Genomic DNA, 23290 nt, shown 5'->3' on the forward strand with positions numbered 1-23290 from the left:
TCAAGAATTTAGTTTGTTTAGATCGCGACCACGAACCTCGAACTGCATAGTTGTAGTTGAAACGAATACCGCTAAGAACACGGGGCTTATAGTGTAAATACGACAAGGTCTGGTTTTGAACAAATTCTTCATTCAATACCGTTAAAGCGCATTACTTTCCTCTTCGTTACTTATAAATCCCATATTTCTAATATACTCTGTCCCTCCAGTGCATTGATAGGGTATATCAGCCGTATACAACCACGTTCATATTGTTCCAATTCCATTCTCCACATGCTCGAACCCTTCCCCCCCTTAAGACTCGTATGACTCAATATGATAGCGATACGCGTTAAGAAAACACCTTTATCGAATATCTGAAACTGTAGGTCTTGTCCGAGATCACATGCTTCTGTTGCCCCTATTAGGTAAAGCTATGAGATCATTTAGAATACCGTTTACATTACCACATTGGGTATTGTATTAATAAATTTACTACATCGGGAGCTTTGATCCATGAGGTTTTTTTTCGTTTCGGCTGCAACAGATTTCCAAGAAAAAAACATGTCATTGTAATTATGCCTTTGTTCTGTTGTTTCTTTTCCCTGTCGCGGTGGACCTCATTGTCGCCACCGCCGCTTCTTTCCTTTTCGGGCAGTGTACGTAAACAAGAAAAGCGATCGAGAATTTCTTTTGTTCTTGTGCTACGCCATTACACTTACAACTCCGATTTGAGGACGAAAATCAAAAGTGGATCGATCGGGACGTGCCTAAAAGGGTATTGTCATGGGGCGAGACATATATTGAGGCAGTGAGCAATAATAGGAGACGGAAGAGGAATTGTTTCGTATGGGCTGTAAGCGTCATTCAGCAGCTCGGTAGGAAAAACTACCCAAATTCCATTTCTTTTGTCAGGTGCTACTTTTTTCACGTGATTCGTGTCATGTGACTGGTTGCGCCGCATAGTAAAATTCAACCAACTGTCAAGAGATGTCAAGAAGCTAAGAAAGATACAGAGAACTAACGAACCCTTTACCGGTGATATATTGAAGCCACTATAAGCACTAGTAAAAGGTTTACAGAGGAACTTTACTTTTCACTTCTAATATGTCAGTAGTATCACTATTAGGTATCAAAGTACTAAACAATCCTGCAAAATTTACAGAACCTTACCAATTCGAGATTACATTTGAATGTCAAGAACAGCTAAAAAATGATTTGGAATGGAAATTGACGTATGTGGGTACTTCACGCTCATTAGAGCACGATCAAGAATTAGATTCGATTTTAGTTGGACCGGTACCAGTTGGTGTCAATAAATTTGTATTCACAGCAGACCCACCATCACCTGAATTAATTCCTGCAAGCGAATTGGTTAGCGTAACGGTTATACTTTTGAGTTGTTCATATGATGGCAGAGAATTCGTTAGAGTTGGTTACTATGTTAATAATGAATATGATAATGAGGAATTGAGGGAAAATCCACCTGCCAAAGTACAAGTTGATCATGTTGTTAGAAATATTTTGGCTGAGAAGCCTCGTGTAACGAGGTTCAACATTGTTTGGGATAATGAGAATGAAGGTGATATTTATCCACCTGAACAACCAGGCATTGATGAAGAAGAAGAGGAGGAAGAGGAAGAAGATGAGGAAGAAGAAGAGGAAGAAGAGGATGATGACGATGATGATGAGGAAGAGGACGAAGATGACGATGAAAATGAGGAAGAGGCGGCTCAAGAAGTAGATGAAGAAGAAGCAGAAGAGGACAATGCGAACGAAGAGCAACAGGAGGAGGAACGGCCTTCAAAGAAGCCAAAAGTAGAAAAATCTGCTTCTCACAGTACAGAAGATCAACAAGATGGCGGTGTAGATGCTGCTCCCACCCCTCAGGATACACAGTGATGAAAAAGACGAAATTGAAAAAAAAAAAAAAAAAATGAAAAAATGACGATGATGATAATATACTTTCTTCTCCAGTTGTACGTAAATATTACACTTCTTGTAAGGATTCCCACAGGTCGTTAATTATTTGGAATATTTGCGTAGCTTCAGGTAAGTGCATCCTGTCAGGATGCCAACGGATTCTTTCTCTTTTGATAATTTTTCTCATATCCTGTTTTAATAAATCACAACTTTTTTGATAGAAAGAATATACATTATTTTTATTGATTTGATTACCGGGATCTACCGGTAGCAATTTTAAATCGACTGAATTCCAATATTTCAGTAAATATGACGGTTCTTGTGCTGGTGAACTGACCGATTGACGAGGTTGCAGTAGTGGAATGTTGTCTGGTGTAGTTAAAAATTTGTAACCATTTATGGGCTCTCCGTATTCAAATAAGCGTTCTTGTGTAGGGTCCGAATTCGAACGAGGAAATGATTTCCGTCGAGTTCTTCCCTGTTTGTTTGTCACACGTTCATAGATTAAGGGCTTTGATGGTTTCGAACATTTCGTTACAGGGGGATGTTTAGTAGATTGTTTAGCGACATCAGGCTTCTTTACACGGTGATGACGTGTGTAAGGACGAAGGTAGAATGGTCTCGGGAGACCATTGGCAGTTGATTCATCCTCGCTACTGCTCTCGTAGTCCTGCGACTGGCTCATGAGATGTCATTGCCGGGACCTTGACAAGTTTACTTGAACTTGTGAGTGGAAAGTGCAGTTCGTCTTTTGATTATTATGACAGTACCAGCGTTCGCTTGGTGCGAGAAAAAAATATGGACAAGTCCGGATTCGAACCGAAGACCTCCCCCATGCTAAGGGGGCGCGCTACCAACTACGCCACATGCCCAGTTAAGAACTTGAATTGGGTAAGTTTCCACTGCATACATATAGTAGGTAGTTGAAGAATCCACCAGAATCCACCACTTGGTTAAAGTAACCGTGGACCTTTATATATATGCGTTCATATACATAAAACAATGAGAAGCATACTAGGATGAATATCACAGTCTATACTACAACACATGTGATATTATTTATTAATCGTAATCCAACATCACCTTTCGATTAAAAATAAAGAAAAAAAATAGCAATAAAACATCAACTTTTATCCACAGACCAAGCTGTAATTGGAAGAAATACGTAACCGATATTAACAATAATTAGGTGATCAACAGAAAAACTTGTAAATTCTGTACCACATAGGCTTTGCCGCCAATGCAGCTCTTTCCTCTTCGACTTGTTGTCTTAACAAATCCAGATCCAGTTCCCTACGACCAGTATCTATGTCCATGTCTTCTGCCTTAATGAACAGTTTCCAGTTCTTTTTCCAAATCTTGTGTCCGAGCCACATAGCTAGAACAATGGGCAAAGATAGGTAACCTTGGAAGAAATCATTAGCACTTGGTGGAGCTCCAAGAGGGAATAGTGCCACGTAAAATTGAGCGGCCAACATAATTATACAGAGGAATAACCCCCAAGCGGCACCCCAAACACCTGCGGGAGATGCAAAGGCTAATTCATTTGTTGAACGACCTTGTGCCGCTAAAGCACGACGGAAACGGATGTGACATAGACAGATAGTTGCCCAGGTGAAAAGAGATGAAAGACCTGATAATGCCATGAGCCAATCAAACACTTCACCCTCTTTATCAGACTGTGCTACAAAGGCAATTAAACCAAATGCAGATGTAACGGCAATACCGACCATTGGTCTACCCATTCTATCGATGTAGGAGAAACACTTAGGCAAAAATCCTTGATCTGCCAAAGCTGACAGAGTTCTTGAACATGCATAAACGGCACTGTTACCAACACTTAGAACTGCGATTAAAATGACAACGTTAACAAGCGTTGGCAATCCACTAATACCTTGGTTTTTAATGGCAATAACAAATGGAGAAGCTGCTGCATCGACTGATGAACCTCCAATCAATCTAGGGTCAGTGTATGGAACCAGCATACCGATCAGCAAAAGACACAAGACGTAGAACATGGTAATTCTCCAGAACACTTGCTTAGCAGCACCTGGGACATCTTTACGAGGATTTGAAGCCTCTGCAGCTGCTAAACCAACCAATTCACTACCGGCAAATGAAAAAGCAGCAGTGACGAAGACGGAACAGAAACCCTTGAATTTTCTACCTGAAGTATCGCCCGCGAATGCACCAGGATGGTACCAATATCTAGCACCAATGTAACCCGTACCTGGACCACCACCACAAATCAAAATGATGGCTAAGATAATAAAACCGACAATCATAAGTATTTTGCAAATGGAAAAAATGAATTCGGCTTCACCGTAACCACGAACACCAAACATATTAATTATCACGATAACAACCCAAAACAGTGCAACGAAACCATCTCTATACTTTTTATCGGTATGCCAGTAATTCACAGTAATAGAGGCTGCCACAATTTCAAGAGGTAAAGTCACAATCCATTGTAACATATAGTTAAAATTGTTGGCAAACCCGTACGATTCATCGATAAATCTAGTGGCATAAGTAGTGAAACCACCTGCCACAGGGAACGCGATAGCCAGTTCAGCAACTGACATAACCATACAGTAAATCATAGAACCAGCAATAATCCAACCAATTAGAATACCTGCGGGTCCCGCAGTTCTTAACGCAGTACCAGACCCAACAAAAAGACCCGTACCAATGGCACCACCAATAGAAATCATCTGCAAATGACGATTTTTCAACTGATGCTGCAATGGCGATCTAGCCGTGGCAATCGCAATCTTTTCAGCTTCAGTCAAATTGGGATCTAATTCAGGCACCTCTGCCCTTTTGAAAGAATCCTTGATTTTTTTCCAACGTGAATCTGGGGGACCCTGCTCTTCTTCATCGATATAATTGTCGTAATGCTCATAAGAAGCACCCGTCTCTACATCTGGGAGTGTTTCCTTCACTTGAACATTGCCGGCTTCGACATCCTTTGTGGTATATTCCTTGTCACTCATAATTGGCTTTTGATGGCCTTTGGTGACTCAACTAAAGAATTATTAGCTATACCAATTACGGTCTCATTTTTAAATTCCTTGTCAATATAAAAGTTTATATACCTTTAAAAGTGGCCGGTATGGAAAATCACTAGGAATTTCAGTATCATCTTATCATACTCGTTAATCTTTACCTTGGAAGTAGCGGGATACAGTAGCAGTACTACACTGAACTCCAAAGGTTGATAATGAGGCAGTAAATGATTATGATAGACAGAGAGATCTGTGAGACTCATTGATTTACATTGATACTGATACTGATAATGAAATGAAATGAAAAAAAATAGTCTTGATGCCGTGGCTGCAAATGACTGGGTGTTCCGGAAAAAAAAAGGATATACACAGAATACCACAAGAATTATGACACTTAGAAAAAAACGAAGGGATACGGTTTTGACGTTATCTGCATGGGGAATAGTTTTCTTTATTCCGTCGTTGTTTAGTCCTTCTATACGAAGTCATGTTCGTAGCAATAGAACCAATCAGGACTCATCGCTGCTGTAAGAGAACTCCGATAGGGCGTTATCGATTTTTGACAAGAGAATTGCCAAGTGGTCCAGGATGTAAGAATACTATGATGTGATGTGATGTGATGTGTAGAAGGAATATTGGAGAGGGAAAAAAATAAGGGGTAAGGTTTCTTGGGCTAAGTGTCATCATCTTTCCCAGTGTGTATACGAAGTATCAGAGAGCTTATTTCTTGAAAAGCATTGGATGATTTCGATTCTGTGTTACATGAATAGGGGAAATCGGTCTGGTACGAGGATTACAGAATTAGTACTGTATGTCATGTCATACCATAATATAGCACATATTTGTCGTGAAGATGTTATCAGACATTACGTGTGGCGCTAGGGCCCTCGGGCCCTAGCGCCGCTCTGCGAGCCCCACATGACTTGTCTCCGGGACACAATCTGGTTTCCTTAGTAGTATTGTAGTAGTAGTAACTCTTTGTTAGACCATGCAACGAAGTGAGATAGTTGCGCCAAGTATCTTTTGTGCACTCGTATAAGTAGAACTCTAAGCTTTTGAACCATAAGCAAGAGAACGAACATTATGGAGATCTCCGAGATTCCTGTTCCGTAGAGTCTTTTGCCAGAGGAATTTCTTCATGGTTTCAATTTTATATTTTGCTGCCCATTGATGGGATTCGGGGCTACACATATTCATCAATACATAATTTTAACCAAATCGAGTCTGACGTGTAACAAATTACACTTCGCTTTCTTGTGAACTAGAGACTACTGGCAATTCTCTCCTCTCAAGCGGTTAGGTCAACTATTCAATCCATCTTTCGCGGTAGTAGTAGTAGTGGTGGTCCTCGGTTCGATTCCTCGAAGCGGACTTTTTCAACATTTTTTTCTTTTTCCTCTAACATCAAGCTCATCTTTACAAAATATATCGCCAATGAATCAGCAATATAGAGTATTCACAACTATTTAAATAAGCAGGACATCTTGGTCAAGATGGTTAATCTGAATACGGTACTACCAAGAAATGGTAGAAACTATTACTTAGCTCTTGGATTGGAAGGATCTGCTAACAAATTGGGGGTAGGCATTGTTAAACATCCGGTGTTGCCAGAACATGAAGACGGCGATCTATCTTTTAAATGTGAATCTGAAATTATGGCCAATATCAGAGATACGTATGTGACACCACCGGGCGAAGGATTTTTACCCAGAGATACAGCTAGACATCATAGAAACTGGTGCGTCAGATTAATTAAAAGAGCATTACAGGAGGCGGGCGTTAAAGATCCGTCAAGGGATTTAGATGTTATTTGTTTTACAAGAGGTCCTGGAATGGGAGCACCATTGCATTCGGTGGCTATTGCAGCAAGGACTATTTCATTACTTTGGGGTATACCGCTTGTAGGTGTAAATCATTGTGTGGGTCACATTGAAATGGGTAGAGAAATTACTGGTGCCGCTAATCCTGTAGTTCTTTATGTTAGTGGTGGTAATACTCAAGTTATCGCATATTCTGAAAAGAGGTATAGAATTTTCGGTGAAACACTTGATATTGCCATTGGAAATTGTCTAGATCGGTTTGCACGTACATTGAGAATTCCAAATTCTCCTTCGCCAGGCTACAATATTGAACAATTAGCTAAAAAATGCTCTGATAAGGAGAGATTGGTTGAACTGCCATATACCGTAAAGGGAATGGACCTTTCTATGAGTGGTATCTTGGCTTATATTGAAACCCTTGCCAAGGATCTGTTTAGAGGTAACAAGAAGAACAAAATCTTATTTGACCCAAAGACTGGTGAACAAAAAGTTACCGTTGATGATTTATGTTTTGCACTACAAGAAAATATGTTTGCGATGCTTGTTGAAATTACAGAGCGTGCAATGGCACATGTAAATTCTAACCAAGTTTTAGTGGTAGGTGGTGTTGGCTGTAACGAACGTTTACAGGAAATGATGGGTCAGATGTGTGGTGATAGAGCTCTCGGTCAAGTACATGCTACAGATGAAAGATTTTGTATCGATAACGGTGTCATGATTGCCCAGGCTGGTCTTCTAGAATACAGAATGGGTCAAGCAACTACTGATCTTAACGAAACGGTGGTAACTCAAAAATTTAGAACTGATGAAGTTTACGTAGGCTGGAGAGAGTAGAATAGAAAACGTTGTAATTCATATCTTTGTATTTATATTTTCATATGTATATATCCAGAGCTCATCTCATCTCTCGCATCGAGAAAAGGCTCTCATAACATTACTATAACGAAAACAACAACTACGCCGCTAACAAGAACTTCGACAATATCATAGTATCGCAAATGTCCGAGACTTTGGATGTATGTCTTGAAGAGATTACCAAGTCAATTGATTCTATTAATACGCTTTATTTCAAACCACCTGGAATCTTCCACAATGCAGTAGTTCACGATGGACGGGGACAGAGTTACAGTAGTATCATTACCAAACTCATACGAGATTGTAATCCACGAGAAGAATTGTCACTATTCAGCGTAGATCCTAAAAGAAAGATTCCCAGAAGAAAAGATGGTAAAGAAGGTGTTTTGGATTATTTGGCTGAAAGAGATATCAATTTAAAGAGAAATAGACGCATTGGTTTGCCTGAAGAAAAACCTGTCATACACGTTCCCAAAGAATTTTACCTAAAGCAGCATAATCAGGTATTAGCTGCTAAGCGTCAAAAGACCGGTGCTCTCTTCTTCGACCTAGATACGAATTCAGTAGCCGCTGCTGGCAGCGATCCCGGTATATTTGAACTACTCGATGCCAAATTAGACGATCCTCAGATTACCAAGCTTTTATACGCTCTAAGAAATGGTAGTGTTACATTTGAAGGCACCCCGGAAGGTACTCAAAGAAGTACCATGTTTGTTGAGGATTTCTCTGCGGATCTTTTACTCAAGGTGCTTGAGGAAGTATCTAACCAATGGCCTCTAAGCGAATACAAGGAGACTTATTTGAAATATCTCACAAATTATCAAGACCTAGAAACTGAAATTCAACTGATAAAAAAGGAATTGAAATTGCAAGAGGATCAGTTACAAGCTCAATTACAATTCCAACCTTCGTCTTCTCACGTCGTGGGAAAATTGATTGAGAAGGAGCAAAGCGAAGTAGAATTGCTCGAACAAGAGATCGCAAGAATGGAACAGGAGCTTGAATGATTAGTTGTCCTATTTGCACGAGTGACACACGAACATATAAATAAAGGTATATAGGTGCCCACCCATTGATGTAATTTTCAACTTTACAACAAATCAAAAAACATCAAGTTTTTATTGTTTTTGTACTTCCAATTGTATTGCTTGAAGTTCTGTTCATTTAGGAGCTCGCTTCCGAAAGCCGAACATCTCTCAACTTTGAGTTGAACCTTCTGAACTTTATATCAGTAAATCGCAAAAGGTCAAACGGTAGGAGGTGGTATAAGCTTTCCTGACCATATAATAGTGTTTATTAAGAATTGATCGACGAGGATCGAAGAAGAATTCCTGACCTCAGAGAGTTTGATAATGTCCAATCATGATGATCACTTCTCTCACCTTGGATCAGCCCTTTCTACTACTGCGGCAGCCATATTTGGAGCACAAAACTTGGAAGACACAATCCTATCCTATAGCAGTCCATATAAACGGGTTCTTCATAAGGCCATGACGAATCTAGGTAGTGAAGGAGCTGTTGTCAATTTTAGAGGTCGAAAGGATAGAGGAACCGGATCATTTCAAAGTCTAAGTTCAAACAATGGCAAAGAATTCTTTCAGAACAAATTCGCAGACTCCAAGACAAGTTTTAAAGTTCTAAGTTATTTGAGTGATGATCAACTTAGAGATATACCAAGTGAATTCGATGGTACAAATTTATCACTATCCAAAAAATTGTTAACTCAAAATGGTGAACCAAATAGTAAGTCTAATAAGAAAAAAGGACAGAAAACTGAACCTACATTGTTTCAAGGTTTTGAAGCATCCTTACCTGTGATCAACGAAACTTTGCACAGTGAAAATAAACTTTTGAAAAATGATGAGGATTCCAAAACAATTGATCAGCACCCTCATCGTCATCATCACGGTGGTAAACCGGAAATGGACCAAAACGAATTTAACGACCAATTTACACTACCTCAGGGCGTAGAGCCTGAGAGGATAACCAATTCATATTCATTAAGTTTTTTGAAGAGTGTTAGCAGTGGTGTGATAGATAATTTAGATCTGTTGGAAATTCAAAAAAAAGTAGCCGCTAGTGAAATACGAGAATTGGACTACAAATTGGAAAGGTTAAAATTTATGAGAGAACTTGCATTTAAAAGAATAGCCAAAATTGAACAAAATGAATTGTTCCTGGAGAATAATTTAAACGTTGCCAGAGATCGTATATCTTTCCTACAGGAATATGGATTACAAAAGGAGGAAGATGATATAGATGAAGAGCGAAAGGAAAATGAAGATGAAGATATTATTGATAATCCACAACACTCATTAGATGAAGACGGAAATAGACCTCAAGACATAGCGGAATCTCCTTTGAACGTACACAAAAGTAATGAAAATCATGGGTTAGAGACAGAGGCGAATGCTAATTCGCCCATGTTGAGCAAATCAGTTTATCAAAAGCTTAAAGTTAAAGATGAAAAGCCATCAAAGAAACTGCATGAATTTTACAACGATAAGCACAAAAAGCACAGGAAAACATACCCAACTTTACAACAGTACTATACAAGGGGTTCACAAATTAGTTCTTTCCCTAAATCTCATGATGAAAGTATCATATGTCTAGATTTTGACGTTCCGTTTGGTACTTTAGCCACTGCAGGTCATTTAGACCATTCCATAAAACTTTGGAATTTATCGAAGAAGAATCAAGTGGGTCAAATGACTGGTCATCATGCAAGTATAAATTGCATGCAACTGGATAATCAGTATAACATGCTGATTAGTGGTGGTAGAGATGCAGTCCTTAAGCTTTGGGACTTAAGCCTTGCATACCAACTGTACCAAGAGGATACAGAATTCGCATCTAACTCTGAAGAAGCATGTGTCTATACTTTTGATTCTCATCTCGATGAAATTACCGCTTTGTCTTTTGATTCTGGTCATCTTGTCAGTGGTTCGCAAGATAGGACTTTACGTCAATGGGATTTAAGCACCGGAAAGTGTGTACAAACAATTGATATTAGTTTTGCCTCAAGAGGTCAATCTACTAGCTCCTTGGCAAGCAGTTCGTTACTATCACCTGTTGTGGAGGCACCAGTAGTTGGTGCTTTACAATGTTTTGATGCTGCATTAGCAACGGGTACTAAAGATGGTATTGTAAGATTATGGGATATGCGTTCAGGTAAAACTATTCGTTCACTGGAGGGACATACGGATGCCATTACTACGTTAAAATTTGATTCAAGAAATCTGGTCACAGGTTCCCTTGACAGGAGTATCAGAATTTGGGATTTGAGGACAGGAACATTAGCAGATGCATTTGCCTATGAGTCTCCTGTATTAGAACTCGATTTCGACCTACAAGACATAGTTGCAGCTGTTGGTGAAAATGGTGTCAAGGTATTCGATAGAGAGAATGACAAGCACTGGGTCTGTGCTCAATCAGAAGAGGAAGATGCTTCAATTTCACAATTCGTGAAATACAAGAACGGATACTTGATCGAGGGTCGTAGTAACGGTGATGTAAACGCCTGGGCAATTTGAGAGTCAGTACAAGAAGAAGAAGAAAGGAAGATCTAATCCCAATCAGCATATATTCCTCGTGTAAATAAAGCATTAAACCAAATAAATTAAAATTAAATAAAATAAAAAAAATATGAAAGTAGTACTTTAAATGCTTATTGTTTCTTAACTTTGATATCGGCTAATTCTGGGGTTACCCGTCCCTCCGAAGTAGTGGCGAAAAAAAAAATTGTCAAAAGAAGTTAAACATTGGGAAAGAACTAGATGACATAGTAATAGAAAATTATAAGGTTTAGATTGAACTAGAATCATTCCTTTCTATATTTTAAAGATTACCCTAGTATAAATTGGTAGGAATGAATTTCGGTAATCAGACACCTACTATTGTCGTCCTTAAGGAGGGAACCGACACTTCTCAAGGCCGCGGCCAGATCATTTCCAATATCAATGCCTGTGTTGCAGTACAAGAGGCTTTAAAGCCTACGTTAGGTCCATTGGGTTCTGATATCCTAATTGTTTCTGGAAGTGGTAAGACGACGATTTCTAATGACGGTGCCACTATTCTTAAATTATTAGATGTCGTTCACCCTGCGGCTAAAACGTTAGTAGATATTTCCAGAGCTCAAGATGCGGAAGTAGGTGATGGTACTACCAGTGTTACTATTCTAGCAGGTGAATTGATGAAAGAGGCAAAACCATTTTTGGAAGAAGGTATATCATCTCATATTATTATGAAAGGTTATAGAAAGGCAGTGAGTCTTGCTACTGCCAAGATTCAAGAATTAGCGGTTGATATTTCTCACAAAGGTGGCGAAAATAGGGAATTATTGGAAAGGTGTGCTAAGACAGCAATGACATCAAAACTTATCTACAAGAATGCAGATTTCTTCGTCAAGATGTGTGTAGATGCTGTTCTTTCATTAGACAGAAACGATTTGGATGATAAATTAATTGGTATAAAGAAAATTCCAGGTGGTGCAATGGAAGAATCGATGTTTATCAATGGTGTTGCCTTTAAAAAGACATTTTCCTATGCAGGTTTTGAACAACAACCGAAGAGATTTAAAAATCCAAAGATTTTAAGTTTAAACCTTGAATTAGAATTAAAGGCCGAAAAGGATAATGCAGAAGTTAGGGTGGAACACGTGGATGATTATCAAGCTATCGTGGATGCAGAATGGCAACTAATTTTGAATAAGCTAAAACAAATCGAAGATACAGGTGCAAATATCGTTCTTTCCAAACTACCCATCGGTGATTTAGCTACTCAATATTTTGCCGACAGAAATATTTTCTGTGCCGGTAGAGTTAATGGTGATGATTTAAACCGTGTGATTTTGGCAGTTGGTGGATCTATACAATCGACAACGACGGATATAAGGCCAGAATACTTGGGTACTTGTGAAAAATTTGAAGAAATTCAAATCGGATCTGAACGTTATAATCTATTTGAAGGTTGCACCAAGGCAAAGACTTGTACATTGCTATTAAGAGGTGGTGCTGAACAAGTGATTGCTGAAGTGGAAAGATCATTACACGATGCCATCATGATCGTCAAGAGGGCAATTCAAAACAAATTAATCGTTGCAGGTGGTGGTGCCACTGAAATGGAAATTTCAAGACATCTAAGAGAGTATTCCAAGACGATTGCAGGTAAACAGCAATTAATCATTAATGCATTTGCCAAGGCGCTTGAAGTTATCCCAAGACAGTTATGTGAAAATGCAGGTTTTGATGCTATCGAAATTTTGAACAGATTAAGAATGGCTCACAGTAAGGGTGAAAAATGGTACGGTGTTGATTTCGAAATTGAAAATATTGGTGACAATTTCGCCAAATTCGTTTGGGAACCAGCATTGGTTAAAATTAACGAACTAAACAGTGCTGCAGAAGCTACGAATCTGATCTTATCAGTAGATGAAACCATCACTAATAAAGAATCATCTGCTAATGGAGGTGCACCACCACAAGGTAGAGGTAGAGGTATGCCCATGCAATAGAATAGATGTAATTAGTAAAACACAACAAAAAACAATATAAACAAACGCAAATCTGTCATTATTTCTATTATACAATTTATTTTTTTTATTCCATTTTCTAACCTCTTAATGCACGTAGCCTTTGGGCTAATTTATCCTCCTTTTCTTCATTAGCTTGAGGTTGTTCAATCTCTGGCAAGTCATCTAGCTTTGCCTGTTGCTTTAATTCCAATCCATTCTCATCCGCAACTTTATTCAGCAATTCATCAACTTTATCACCATCAACAATTACTGCATCGCTGTTACTACCCATGTCTTCGTAGACGTTTACACTTGCGTCCAGATCTTCAAATTGCTGTTCGAATTTATCCATCACCATTGTAATTTGTTGTAAGTTCATACTTTGTAATGCCTTATCCATACCACGACAAACTGATCCCATTGAACTGGACACCTGCCTCATTGTAACCGCAGTCTGAACTCTCGATGCCACCGAATCAACTCTCGATGCCAATTTTAACAGCTGCAACCTTTCATTTTTCTTTCTGATTGCATTTGACGCATATATTTTGGCAATCTCTTCACTTTCACCTAGAGATTTCTTTAATTTAGCGGTTTCTTGCTTCTCCTCCTTGACGGCCCTCTGAGCTTGCTTCTGTAGCTGCTTGGAAGTAAATTTTAGCTGAAACAAAGTGTTTTCTAGTCCAGCCTGATTACGAGACATGATACAGCTTGAATACCTTTCTTTCTTTCTCTGCGTACTCGTCGTACTCGTTGTAGTGGCTTATTAAAGGGGGATTACATTTTCAATGACAAAAAAGTACAGGATAGATAAATGATCAGATATACAATATTTAAAAGGATATAGAACAGAGATATATACATACATACAGTTATCTTAAATTAAAGTAACCAATCGTTTATAAGAGAGATAAAAATTCATGCATCATTGACTTTGTTGTTGTTGTTGTTGCTGCTGCTGCTGCTGCTGCTGCTGTTGTTGTTGTTGTTGTTGTTTGATTTGATCTACACCATCTTGCAGAGATTTATATTTCTCGTCCAGTTCAAATATGTGTCTTTTGTAGAGATCCGTTACTAGTTCTAGCTCGTTGATCCTTGCCCGTAACCTTATAATTTCTTCTTCATTTCGCAGCTGAGTTTCCAATACCGGTTGTGACTGCTGCTGCTGCTGCTGCTGCTGTTGGTTTGGCTGTGGCGAATTCACTCTTGGTAAAGCAATTGGCAGAAATGCCGGTTGAGGTTGATGATACTGGTGATGGGGTGGCGGTGGTGGTGGTGGCGAGAGATGACCTCGTACCTCTGCGGGGGTTGAAGATGGCTGCTGCTGTTGCACAGCATGTGATGGCGATAGTACATCGTTAATAGAGGACATTTGGTATACTTTTGGATTTTGAGGTAACATGGAGGGGGAAGAAACCGTCGAGCGTGCTGACTCTAGCATGGTCACTGGGGGTGGCAAGGGCGAAGCACCTCTTTGTAACGGCTGAGAAGGATGCACAGACTGCGGTTGTGGTTGTGGACTAACCTCACCCAAAAGAGTCGAAAGGTGCGGTAATTGCCTTGGAGCGTTGGATGCCGACAGAGTTGGCGAATTGACGCCATTGCAGCTGCGATTGATATTTCCTAGAGTGTTCGCAGCCTTTGTAATTTCAGTCCCTTCGAATTGCGGCTCTTTGACTTCAGATTTGACTTTCTTAGGTTTTGGTTTATTGGGATCGTCATATTTTCTTTTCCTTTCATCGCCGTTTGGAGTACCTTTTGGCGACGGTGGTGTATTGCTATGATTATGACTATGACTGTGATTGCCCTTTCTATTCCTTGACTTGATAACATCTGTCTTTAGACTAATTGGCCTCGGTCTACCGTGAAGTTTCAAAAACAACCCACATGCATTACAGAGTACGGCACCATTCTCATCACGTCTCCATAGCGGCGTAGTTACCGTGAAGCAATTCTTGCAGACCGTATTGTGACTATTGACGTTAGGATTCGAACCAATATTTGTAGTATTACCGTTTGTATGTGCATCGACAACTTTTGATTTTGAGTGTACTGAACCAGAAGACGGAGAAGGAGAGCGAGATGGGGCATCGGACGAAGACGCTGGAGATGCGTCTGTCGTCGAGCAAGAAACGTTTGAATTTGCATTAGCACTAGCATTTACGAAACTGGCATCGCTGTTGTTGTCGTTGTTTCCGCTTGGTTTTTCGTCCACTCTTGGTTCACTTACAAATGAAGCAGCGGCGGTTGAGCCTGTCATTGGTATCGAGGGGGATAAAGGAAAAATGCTGATGCTAACCGTGATAATAGCCGCTGAATGTTTATCAATGGTTTTAGAAGATACTAAAGGCTGATAAAAAATAAAAAAAAATCAAAATTTCAATCAATTCGAAACTAGTATCCTTACCCCAAGATAATTAGACTAAAAGGAAAGAGACCAAAATCAAAATCTAATCAGGTCTCCAGATGAAAACGAAAAACAAAAAAAAAAAAATACAAAAAAAAAAAAAAAGATATTAAAAGAAGAAAAAAGAAGCAGCTATCTTTTATCGATTACTATCAAAATCTATCAATCAGATTTTTCCCAGCGTTCGGCAAAATATCGATAAGTAACAAGAAAAAATACGAAGAGAAGTTTGATGCACGTTGAAGAATGGTAGGGAAATAAGATGTGATTGGACGAGATGTGTGCTGTTGAGAGATTTGTAGCATATTCTAAAGCAAAAAAAAAAAAAACGAAAAAAAACAAACAACAATGAAAATGCTTAGTTATATGTTTTAAATTGCCGTTATTTTTTAAGCATTGAAGAAGGTGATTTTTAGTATGGGTATTTGCCTATGGTAAGAAGTCCCTCGTTTGTTACTCGCTCGTTCCCCAAAGCGGATACTCTTTCCGAATATGGACCGTTCTCCGATTATTGTGTTTTCGCCGAACTTTTCGCCGAATGCACATTAAAAAAAAACAAAAAATTTTTTTTATCTATCTTATCGTACATGCGCGATTACTAATCGGAAGACACTCGTGCGATGTGAGAAAATGCACGTGACTGGAAACCCGTACACCGGAATTCTTCTTTCTTCTAAACGAAAAAAAAAAAAAAGAGGGGGATTCCTGAACTTCTGGTGAGTTCACCCGTAGATCACTGGAACCTGCAGGAAGGGAAGGAAAAGGTAGTTAGCAGACTCATACTGACAAAGAGAGAGCTACTACTAGTCAGTATATCAATATCAATTGGTAATTAGGAAATAGAAAACATACACAAGAAAAAAAAAAAAAAAAAAAAAAAAAAAGAGAGGTTATAAAATGGTATGATGATATGCATGTTACCTGTTGTTTTCGAGAATGGTGAGCGCCTTTTGAGGTAGAGGAGGAATATTGTTTTTAGGCGATAGGCTGTTTCGACTTTGTTTAAGGATAGGCGGTCCGTTCGTTTATAGAACCGCACAGGCGATGGATAACAAGTTTAAGAATAATAACCCTTGGAACCCATCAGATGAACTTGGATCCATTCGATAGAAATAGAATTTCTAGTAGTAATAGAAATGCTTCGTCACCATCATCTTCCTCTTCACAAGCTATACCGCTTTTCCCGCTAAATAATATCAGTAATGCTAACGATGACTTGTATCACGTACTGAATTCACAGGACCAACAGGCAAGGATCAGTAGCACGAATATCTCGTCAAATTTTTATTTGATAACCCAGTACATTCTGCAGGCGTATTTCAAAGTTTCATTCACAGAATTGAGGTCATTGAAACTAGTTGATTTGATTGTCGATCAGACATATGCCGAAAGTTTAACACTCCGAAAATTGAATGAAGGTGCCAGCGTTAGATCGTATGAATACTTTAATACAGTACCGAGGCAGGAAGATATAACCAGATGTCCGATTTTTGCATTAGCTACATACTTTGTCATCCGTTGGTCACACCCGAATCCACCTATCAGTGTTGAAAATTTCGACCGTATACCTCTGTTAGACCCAACGACGATTACTTGGAATAAGGGTTTCCAGGAACTAAATCATACGAAGGAAGGTTACAAAGTTTCCAGGTCAGTTTCGTTTGAACCGGCAAATGAGTTGGCAGATATTATTTTCCCCTGGCTACCTTCTTTAAGACAAGATATGGAAATTATGGACAGAAGCAATTACAAACTGCATTCCTTCCTGGAACTGTTCGAGTTTATGGCCAGGACGATAGTGCAGGATTTGAAATATCTACAGTTAAACTCGGGATTGCTGCCGAATATTGTTACGTTTGTTGCGAAATTCATCCCGGATCTTTTCCAACACCCGAAGTTTCAAAAGGCGAAGCCTGTATTCAATGAACGTGGTGGTGATGATGAGGACTCTCATTTTTTGCAGCTTTCCAAGAGACTTACAACGGAGAATGTTAGGCTGGCGCAACAGATTACGCAGTTGAAAACTGATCTCAGCAATGTGCAGTACATGTGTGATCAGATTTTAAAACTGCAGCAGCAGCAATTGGTGAATAATGATCGGAATTATCGCCAGAACAACAACAACAACAACAACGGGGTTATTGTGATCGATAAGAATTCTGTTAACTCCTCCATATGGAATAATCTGGCTCAGAACACCGCAGCAGTTAGCGCTTCCGGCGGTAACAACAGCACCAGTAATAACGAAGAGCCGCAAGAGAGTTCAAATTTGGCCCCCATGTTAGCGTCATTCCCGCTGGTAAACCCGGAGGTTAACAGGAAGAGAAAATTGCCGCCCCCGCAGCCTGGCTTGTCACCTTTTCTGCCTTCCCCAGGCCCGGTATTACCAACGGTGGCAGAATCACCATACACGAAGAGACTTCGCATTGATGATAAACGCACACCTTCTCAGAGTGCATTAGATTTACTTCTGTCAAAGACAGCGTCGAGCCCGAGATTTCCTTCTCTGCCCAACAATCATGTTGCCAAAATGCCTTCGCGTTATTCGAGCCCAACTGCATTTGCTATGACTGGTTCACCAAGCGCAGTTTTGCCGCCAAACCCCGTGTCTTTGGCGCCTCGAACAACACAACCAGAAGCTCATTCACAACCGAGAAACATTTCCGGTCCAATTGTGCAAAATAGTCCGACAATAACCGCAGCTACAGCTGCGCGGGCGGCACCAGCCACAGTCTCAGCAATTGATAATGCGTCATCGAAAAATCCCAACACCAACAGTTTGCCAAATACTCCCATAGTGAACAATGGAGCCGATGAACCCAATGAGGAAGCGGAGGAAGATGCTAGTGAAGAGGATGGTCGTGACGACGAAAACGATGATTCAAAGGCATTGAGTCCTAAATCATCAGAAGCAAGACCGCGGCCAGTATCTTCTCAACAGGTACCTTCAAGCAATCCAGATAACACTAGTAGCGGTCCCAACAACAAGCAAAATAGACCCATGGAGAAGCTGGGACCCAATAGGCACATCAAGTACAAACTGTCTCGAGACAATAAAACTATTTGGGACCTTTATACGGAATGGTATATTGGACTCAATGGGCAATCATCCATTAAAAGCTTGATTGAAACGTATGGGTTGAGACGTTGGAAAGTGAGTGACGATTCCCATTTTTTTCCGACAAGAAGAATTATTATGGATTATATCGAAATGGAATGTGATAGAGGTATCAAATTGGGCAGGTTTACAAATCCCGATCAACCGAGGGAAGATATCAGGAAAATAATTGTTGGTGATTTAGAAAAATTTAGGATTAACAATGGGCTAACGTTAAATTCCCTTTCGATGTATTTCAAAAATTTAACAAGAGAGAATAAGGAAATATGCATTTTCGAAAATTTTAAGAATTGGTCGGTGAGAGCTATGACGGAGGAAGAGAAGAACAAATATTGTAAAAGGCAGCATACGAAAGAAACCCTTTGATTTAATGATCAGTATTATTATTTTTACGGTTAATGATGATTAATGTTAACGAGCGATTCCAATTTTTTTTTTTTTTTTTTTTTTTTTTTTTTTTTTTTGTTTTTTTTCATGACAAAAAAAAAAAGAATTGTATTATTTAATTATAATTTTGTCTTTAAACTTTAAGTACGATAAATCAATATTCATATTCTATCTTGCATTATTTTATCCTGTATTTTTTTATTTTTTTGTTTGTTTGTTTTTCCTCTCTCTTTAGTTTATTCTACGTTGACCCTTGTCGATTCCCTGACAAGATTGCTACCGGACCCCTTCCGAAATATATCAAGCAATATTTCCAAAGAACAAAAAGCTCCATCGGTACAACTCAGACCCAATCGAATGGTCAGTGAATGCCTCTAAATATCGCAAGATTCATATTAACATGGGGAATGATAAGTTTATAATACCTGCAAATTTTACACTCTTACAATCGCTGCAATTACTATATTCTATTGTAGCGTCCCAGTGTGAGAACTACGAAAAGCAGGCTGCGAATCTAGAATTGAATATTAATGATCTAGTCAAACTGTACAGATTGTTCGACAACTTATTACAGTATATGAATGATGGATTGTCCAGAATTGAAAAATCTTACAAATTGCAGGGCGGTTTAAGAGAGAACACATCAAATGACAAAGATCTAAAGAGAAAATTTGAAGATCTACAGTTATTAGGCCAAGACATAAGATTATCGAGAAGAGAATGCAATAACAGAATTGGTGTTTTGGAAAATATTAGAAACAATCAAAGTATATTTGGTAAATTCAGAAGTCGTAGTACTAAGAGATGTAAACCAAAGTTTGAGGATGAAAAGCAAGAAAATACTGCCATCGAGGCAGCAGAAAATGTGAGAAGGGAAAGGAGGGATAAGGAATTGAGAAAATTGGAAAAAGAGAAGCAACGACAATTGGAATTGGATGCTCAGAAGGAGAAAGAAATTGAACTATTTCTAAAACAACAATTAGAAGCTGAATATTTGGAGAAGGAATCAAAGAGAGATGCCATTACTGCTTCAAAGAGAAAATCTATGCCTGAAAGAAAAGCCGTTGGTTCTCCCACCTTACCGCAGCAATCTACCTTCACCAGCAGGAGACCTGATAGACACAGCATGTATGTTAATGGGGGTTCTATACAAAGAACTACAGGAAAGTCATCAGAAGAAAGTGGGTTGCGTCCAGCTGCGTCTGTCGCTAGAAGTTCTTCTACCGGTGGTGGTAGTGGTGCTCCGAAAAAGAGGTACGAATACGTTAAACCAGTGATTCGTCGTCAACCAATAAGATCACCAAGAGCTACATCAAGAGTTGCATCGCCGGAAATTGTGGGGACAGATGGATTTAAACCTGTGGTTCGCAGAGAGAGAAATTCCAACTCATTAAGAAGAAATGGGACCCCGCAATCACCTCCAATGTCATCGCCACCTTTAGTTGCAGCTGGTCGTGAGAAATTTGGCACAGATAGTAGTGATGAAGATGCTAGTGATGACAAATCCGATTCTTCTATTGATAACTATATGGGGAGTAGTGTTAATGGCGTGGATCCCATTGCATGTCGACAAATTATGAAAGAAATCGTCATTCAAGATGAAGAAGTACGTTGGGATGATATTGCAGGTTTACGTAACGCCAAAAACTCTTTGAAGGAAACCGTTGTGTACCCTTTCTTAAGGCCAGATCTTTTCAAAGGTCTTAGAGAGCCAATTAGAGGTATGCTTTTATTTGGTCCCCCTGGTACTGGTAAAACCATGATTGCCAAAGCTGTAGCCACGGAATCCAAGTCAACTTTCTTTAGCATTAGTGCATCTTCACTTTTATCCAAATACATGGGTGAATCTGAAAAGTTAGTAAGAGCGCTCTTTTACATGGCCAAAAAGATGGCACCATCAATTATCTTTATCGATGAAATTGATTCTCTGTTAACTGCTAGATCTGATAATGAAAACGAATCCTCAAGACGTGTAAAGACGGAACTTTTAATCCAATGGTCATCACTTTCAAGCTCTACTGGTAATGATGTGAATGCAGATACCCGTGTTTTAGTCTTAGCAGCTACTAATTTACCTTGGGCCATTGATGAAGCAGCAAGACGTAGATTTTCTAGACGTCTCTACATCCCCTTACCTGAATTCGAGACAAGACTTCACCATTTGAAGAAACTAATGTCTAAACAGAATAACCATCTCTCAGAAATTGATTTTGAAGTAATTGCAGAAATGACAGAGGGGTTTTCAGGCTCAGACATTACAGCCTTAGCAAAGGAAGCTGCTATGGAACCAATTAGAGATTTAGGTGATAGACTGGTAGATGCAGAATTCAGTAAAATTAGGCCAGTTACGGTAAAAGATTTTGAGAAGGCAATGCTAACTGTGAAGATGAGTGTTTCACCAGCTTCGTTACAACAATACCAAGATTGGGCAGCTGGATTCGGAAGTACAGGTGCCTAATAAATTGACATATAACTACTATACCCGACTTAGTTGTCTTGTATCTATATAATACATAATAATATTTTAATAGGATAATATAATAATATCTTGTTATTTTATTTTATTTTATTATTAGTGTGTCGCGCGACAGATGTTGCCGTTTGGAAACGCCTCGACCCTCAATATGGACTGTAAACGGTAATAGAAAAGTAACCTGAGAATGACTCCAACAACCTTTGCTATGGTATTAAGGGTCTAACTGCGACGTTGCGGAGTTTCAATAGCAGCATGTCAATACTTTGAAAAACTCTCGCACTAGATGGATTCGGTGCTGTATTCTTGGTTATCTTTTGAGTTATCTGGCGTATATATTACTTACCTACTGATTGTCTCTTGAATATCTTTGTCTGTTTCTGCTCTTGAATAACAAATTGGTAGTAATGGTTGGTTGGCCCAGTAGAAGAATTATTGGCCGGGTGGTAGCACTAGGTGTAATATTAGCGTTATTGGTATCCGGCTACCAATTGGCATCAGGGTATGGTTATACCGATGGCCTTGGTGAAATGGCTTCAAAACCATACAAATGGTATACGACTGGTCTTAGTGCACCATTACTGAGTGATGTCGCTAACGGTACTCAACCTCATACTTATAAGGAATTATTAAATAAGTTACAGAGTCCACTGGTGGACAAAGAATCATTGGATAGGAAAGTTGTTGATGATTTACTGAAGGAAAGGAAACAAATATATTGGAATACGTTACATACACCAATTAAAGAGCCTAAAGTAGATGGTCTTGTTAGACCTGGTGATAAATTGGCTGGATCTTCCAAAGCATGCTTTTTATGTCTTGTAAGAAATGAAGATTTAGACGGAATCATTGGATCAATTCAAGAACTAGAGGAACAATTTAATGAGGATTTCAATTATCCATATGTTTTCCTCAATGATGGTAAATTTACAAAGGATTTCAAGGATGCAATTCGAAAAGCACTGCCCAGGGGCAGGAAGATTGAATTTGGAAGTATTGAACCATCCCTTTGGGACATGCCATCAAATATTGATGAGAATGAATTTAAAGAACATATGGAAAAATTAAGTGGAATACAACATGCAGATCAGTTGTCATACCACAACATGTGTCGCTTCTATTCTAAGTCTTTTTATCACCATCCACTGTTAAAGAAATACAAATACGCCTGGAGAGTTGAGCCTGGCGTTCATTTCTACTGTAAAGTTGAATATGACGTTTTTCAATTCATGCAAATGAATGACAAAATCTATGGATATGTGTTAAATCTCTACGATAGTCCAGAGTCCATTGAAACTCTGTGGACCAAGACTTTTGACTTCCTACAGGAGAATCCTCACTATTTAAATGAAAACTGTGCACACGAATGGGTTAGAGATAATGTGCAAAAGCCAGATAATTACGATGTCACACAAGGTTACTCTACATGTCATTTCTGGACAAACTTTGAAATTACGGATATGGATTGGTTAAGGGGACCTATTTACGAAGCGTACATGGAGTTCCTGGATTCTCAAAAAGGATTTTACTACGAACGTTGGGGTGATGCACCTGTAAGAAGTTTAGCGCTAGCACTTTTTGCAGATAAAGGTAGAATTCATTGGTTTAGAGATATTGCGTATTCACATTTTCCCTATACAAATTGCCCGTCATGCCCAGAAGGTTCTGAAAGGTGCAATGGCGATTGTAGACCTGGATTCTTTGTTCCTTGGGAAAATCTCGAAATTGAAAATTGTCAAGCAACTTGGATCAAATATAGCATGGACCAAAAGGATCTAGATATGTATTAGTAGCAAATACTTACCAAG

At 39.1% G+C, this 23290-nt stretch overlaps 12 protein-coding genes and 1 non-coding gene across 13 annotated transcripts; 8 read left to right on the top strand and 5 right to left on the bottom strand.

Annotated features, from left to right (window-relative positions):
- Positions 1-1086: 1086 nt before the first annotated feature.
- ASF1 (nucleosome assembly factor ASF1) lies at positions 1087-1881 on the top strand (the record flags this gene model as incomplete). The annotated part of the gene is made up of 1 exon (XM_002496549.1): positions 1087-1881. The coding sequence occupies one exon, from the start codon at positions 1087-1089 to the stop codon at positions 1879-1881; it is 795 nt and encodes a 264-aa protein (XP_002496594.1).
- An 88-nt stretch (positions 1882-1969) lies between these two features.
- Positions 1970-2587, bottom strand: ZYRO0D03718g (uncharacterized protein; the record flags this gene model as incomplete). Its single annotated transcript, XM_002496550.1, has 1 exon — positions 1970-2587. The coding sequence occupies one exon, from the start codon at positions 2585-2587 to the stop codon at positions 1970-1972; it is 618 nt and encodes a 205-aa protein (XP_002496595.1).
- Positions 2588-2701: 114 nt separating this feature from the next.
- ZYRO0D03740r lies at positions 2702-2774 on the bottom strand. Its single transcript has one exon. It is a non-coding gene; the product is annotated as a tRNA-Ala (tRNA).
- Positions 2775-3095: 321 nt separating this feature from the next.
- On the bottom strand, positions 3096-4898 carry GAP1 (amino acid permease GAP1; the record flags this gene model as incomplete). Its single annotated transcript, XM_002496551.1, has 1 exon — positions 3096-4898. The coding sequence occupies one exon, from the start codon at positions 4896-4898 to the stop codon at positions 3096-3098; it is 1803 nt and encodes a 600-aa protein (XP_002496596.1).
- A 1505-nt stretch (positions 4899-6403) lies between these two features.
- On the top strand, positions 6404-7564 carry KAE1 (tRNA N6-adenosine threonylcarbamoyltransferase; the record flags this gene model as incomplete). Its single annotated transcript, XM_002496552.1, has 1 exon — positions 6404-7564. The coding sequence occupies one exon, from the start codon at positions 6404-6406 to the stop codon at positions 7562-7564; it is 1161 nt and encodes a 386-aa protein (XP_002496597.1).
- Positions 7565-7728: 164 nt separating this feature from the next.
- Positions 7729-8592, top strand: SPC34 (Spc34p; the record flags this gene model as incomplete). The annotated part of the gene is made up of 1 exon (XM_002496553.1): positions 7729-8592. The coding sequence occupies one exon, from the start codon at positions 7729-7731 to the stop codon at positions 8590-8592; it is 864 nt and encodes a 287-aa protein (XP_002496598.1).
- Positions 8593-8937: 345 nt separating this feature from the next.
- Positions 8938-11118, top strand: ZYRO0D03828g (WD repeat MDV1/CAF4 family protein; the record flags this gene model as incomplete). The annotated part of the gene is made up of 1 exon (XM_002496554.1): positions 8938-11118. The coding sequence occupies one exon, from the start codon at positions 8938-8940 to the stop codon at positions 11116-11118; it is 2181 nt and encodes a 726-aa protein (XP_002496599.1).
- Positions 11119-11453: 335 nt separating this feature from the next.
- On the top strand, positions 11454-13097 carry CCT7 (chaperonin-containing T-complex subunit CCT7; the record flags this gene model as incomplete). Its single annotated transcript, XM_002496555.1, has 1 exon — positions 11454-13097. The coding sequence occupies one exon, from the start codon at positions 11454-11456 to the stop codon at positions 13095-13097; it is 1644 nt and encodes a 547-aa protein (XP_002496600.1).
- Positions 13098-13194: 97 nt separating this feature from the next.
- DID2 (Did2p) lies at positions 13195-13800 on the bottom strand (the record flags this gene model as incomplete). The annotated part of the gene is made up of 1 exon (XM_002496556.1): positions 13195-13800. The coding sequence occupies one exon, from the start codon at positions 13798-13800 to the stop codon at positions 13195-13197; it is 606 nt and encodes a 201-aa protein (XP_002496601.1).
- Positions 13801-14022: 222 nt separating this feature from the next.
- On the bottom strand, positions 14023-15357 carry ZYRO0D03894g (GATA-type transcription factor; the record flags this gene model as incomplete). The annotated part of the gene is made up of 1 exon (XM_002496557.1): positions 14023-15357. One exon carries the CDS (start codon positions 15355-15357, stop codon positions 14023-14025), a length of 1335 nt encoding a protein of 444 aa, XP_002496602.1.
- A 1234-nt stretch (positions 15358-16591) lies between these two features.
- GCR1 (transcription regulator GCR1) lies at positions 16592-18988 on the top strand (the record flags this gene model as incomplete). The annotated part of the gene is made up of 1 exon (XM_002496558.1): positions 16592-18988. One exon carries the CDS (start codon positions 16592-16594, stop codon positions 18986-18988), a length of 2397 nt encoding a protein of 798 aa, XP_002496603.1.
- Positions 18989-19409: 421 nt separating this feature from the next.
- On the top strand, positions 19410-21467 carry YTA6 (putative AAA family ATPase YTA6; the record flags this gene model as incomplete). The annotated part of the gene is made up of 1 exon (XM_002496559.1): positions 19410-21467. The coding sequence occupies one exon, from the start codon at positions 19410-19412 to the stop codon at positions 21465-21467; it is 2058 nt and encodes a 685-aa protein (XP_002496604.1).
- A 422-nt stretch (positions 21468-21889) lies between these two features.
- Positions 21890-23272, top strand: KTR4 (putative mannosyltransferase; the record flags this gene model as incomplete). The annotated part of the gene is made up of 1 exon (XM_002496560.1): positions 21890-23272. The coding sequence occupies one exon, from the start codon at positions 21890-21892 to the stop codon at positions 23270-23272; it is 1383 nt and encodes a 460-aa protein (XP_002496605.1).
- Between the last annotated feature and the right edge of the window lie 18 nt (positions 23273-23290).

Source organism: Zygosaccharomyces rouxii (assembly GCF_000026365.1).
Source record: "Zygosaccharomyces rouxii strain CBS732 chromosome D complete sequence".
NCBI classification, from domain to species: Eukaryota; Fungi; Ascomycota; class Saccharomycetes; order Saccharomycetales; family Saccharomycetaceae; genus Zygosaccharomyces; species Zygosaccharomyces rouxii.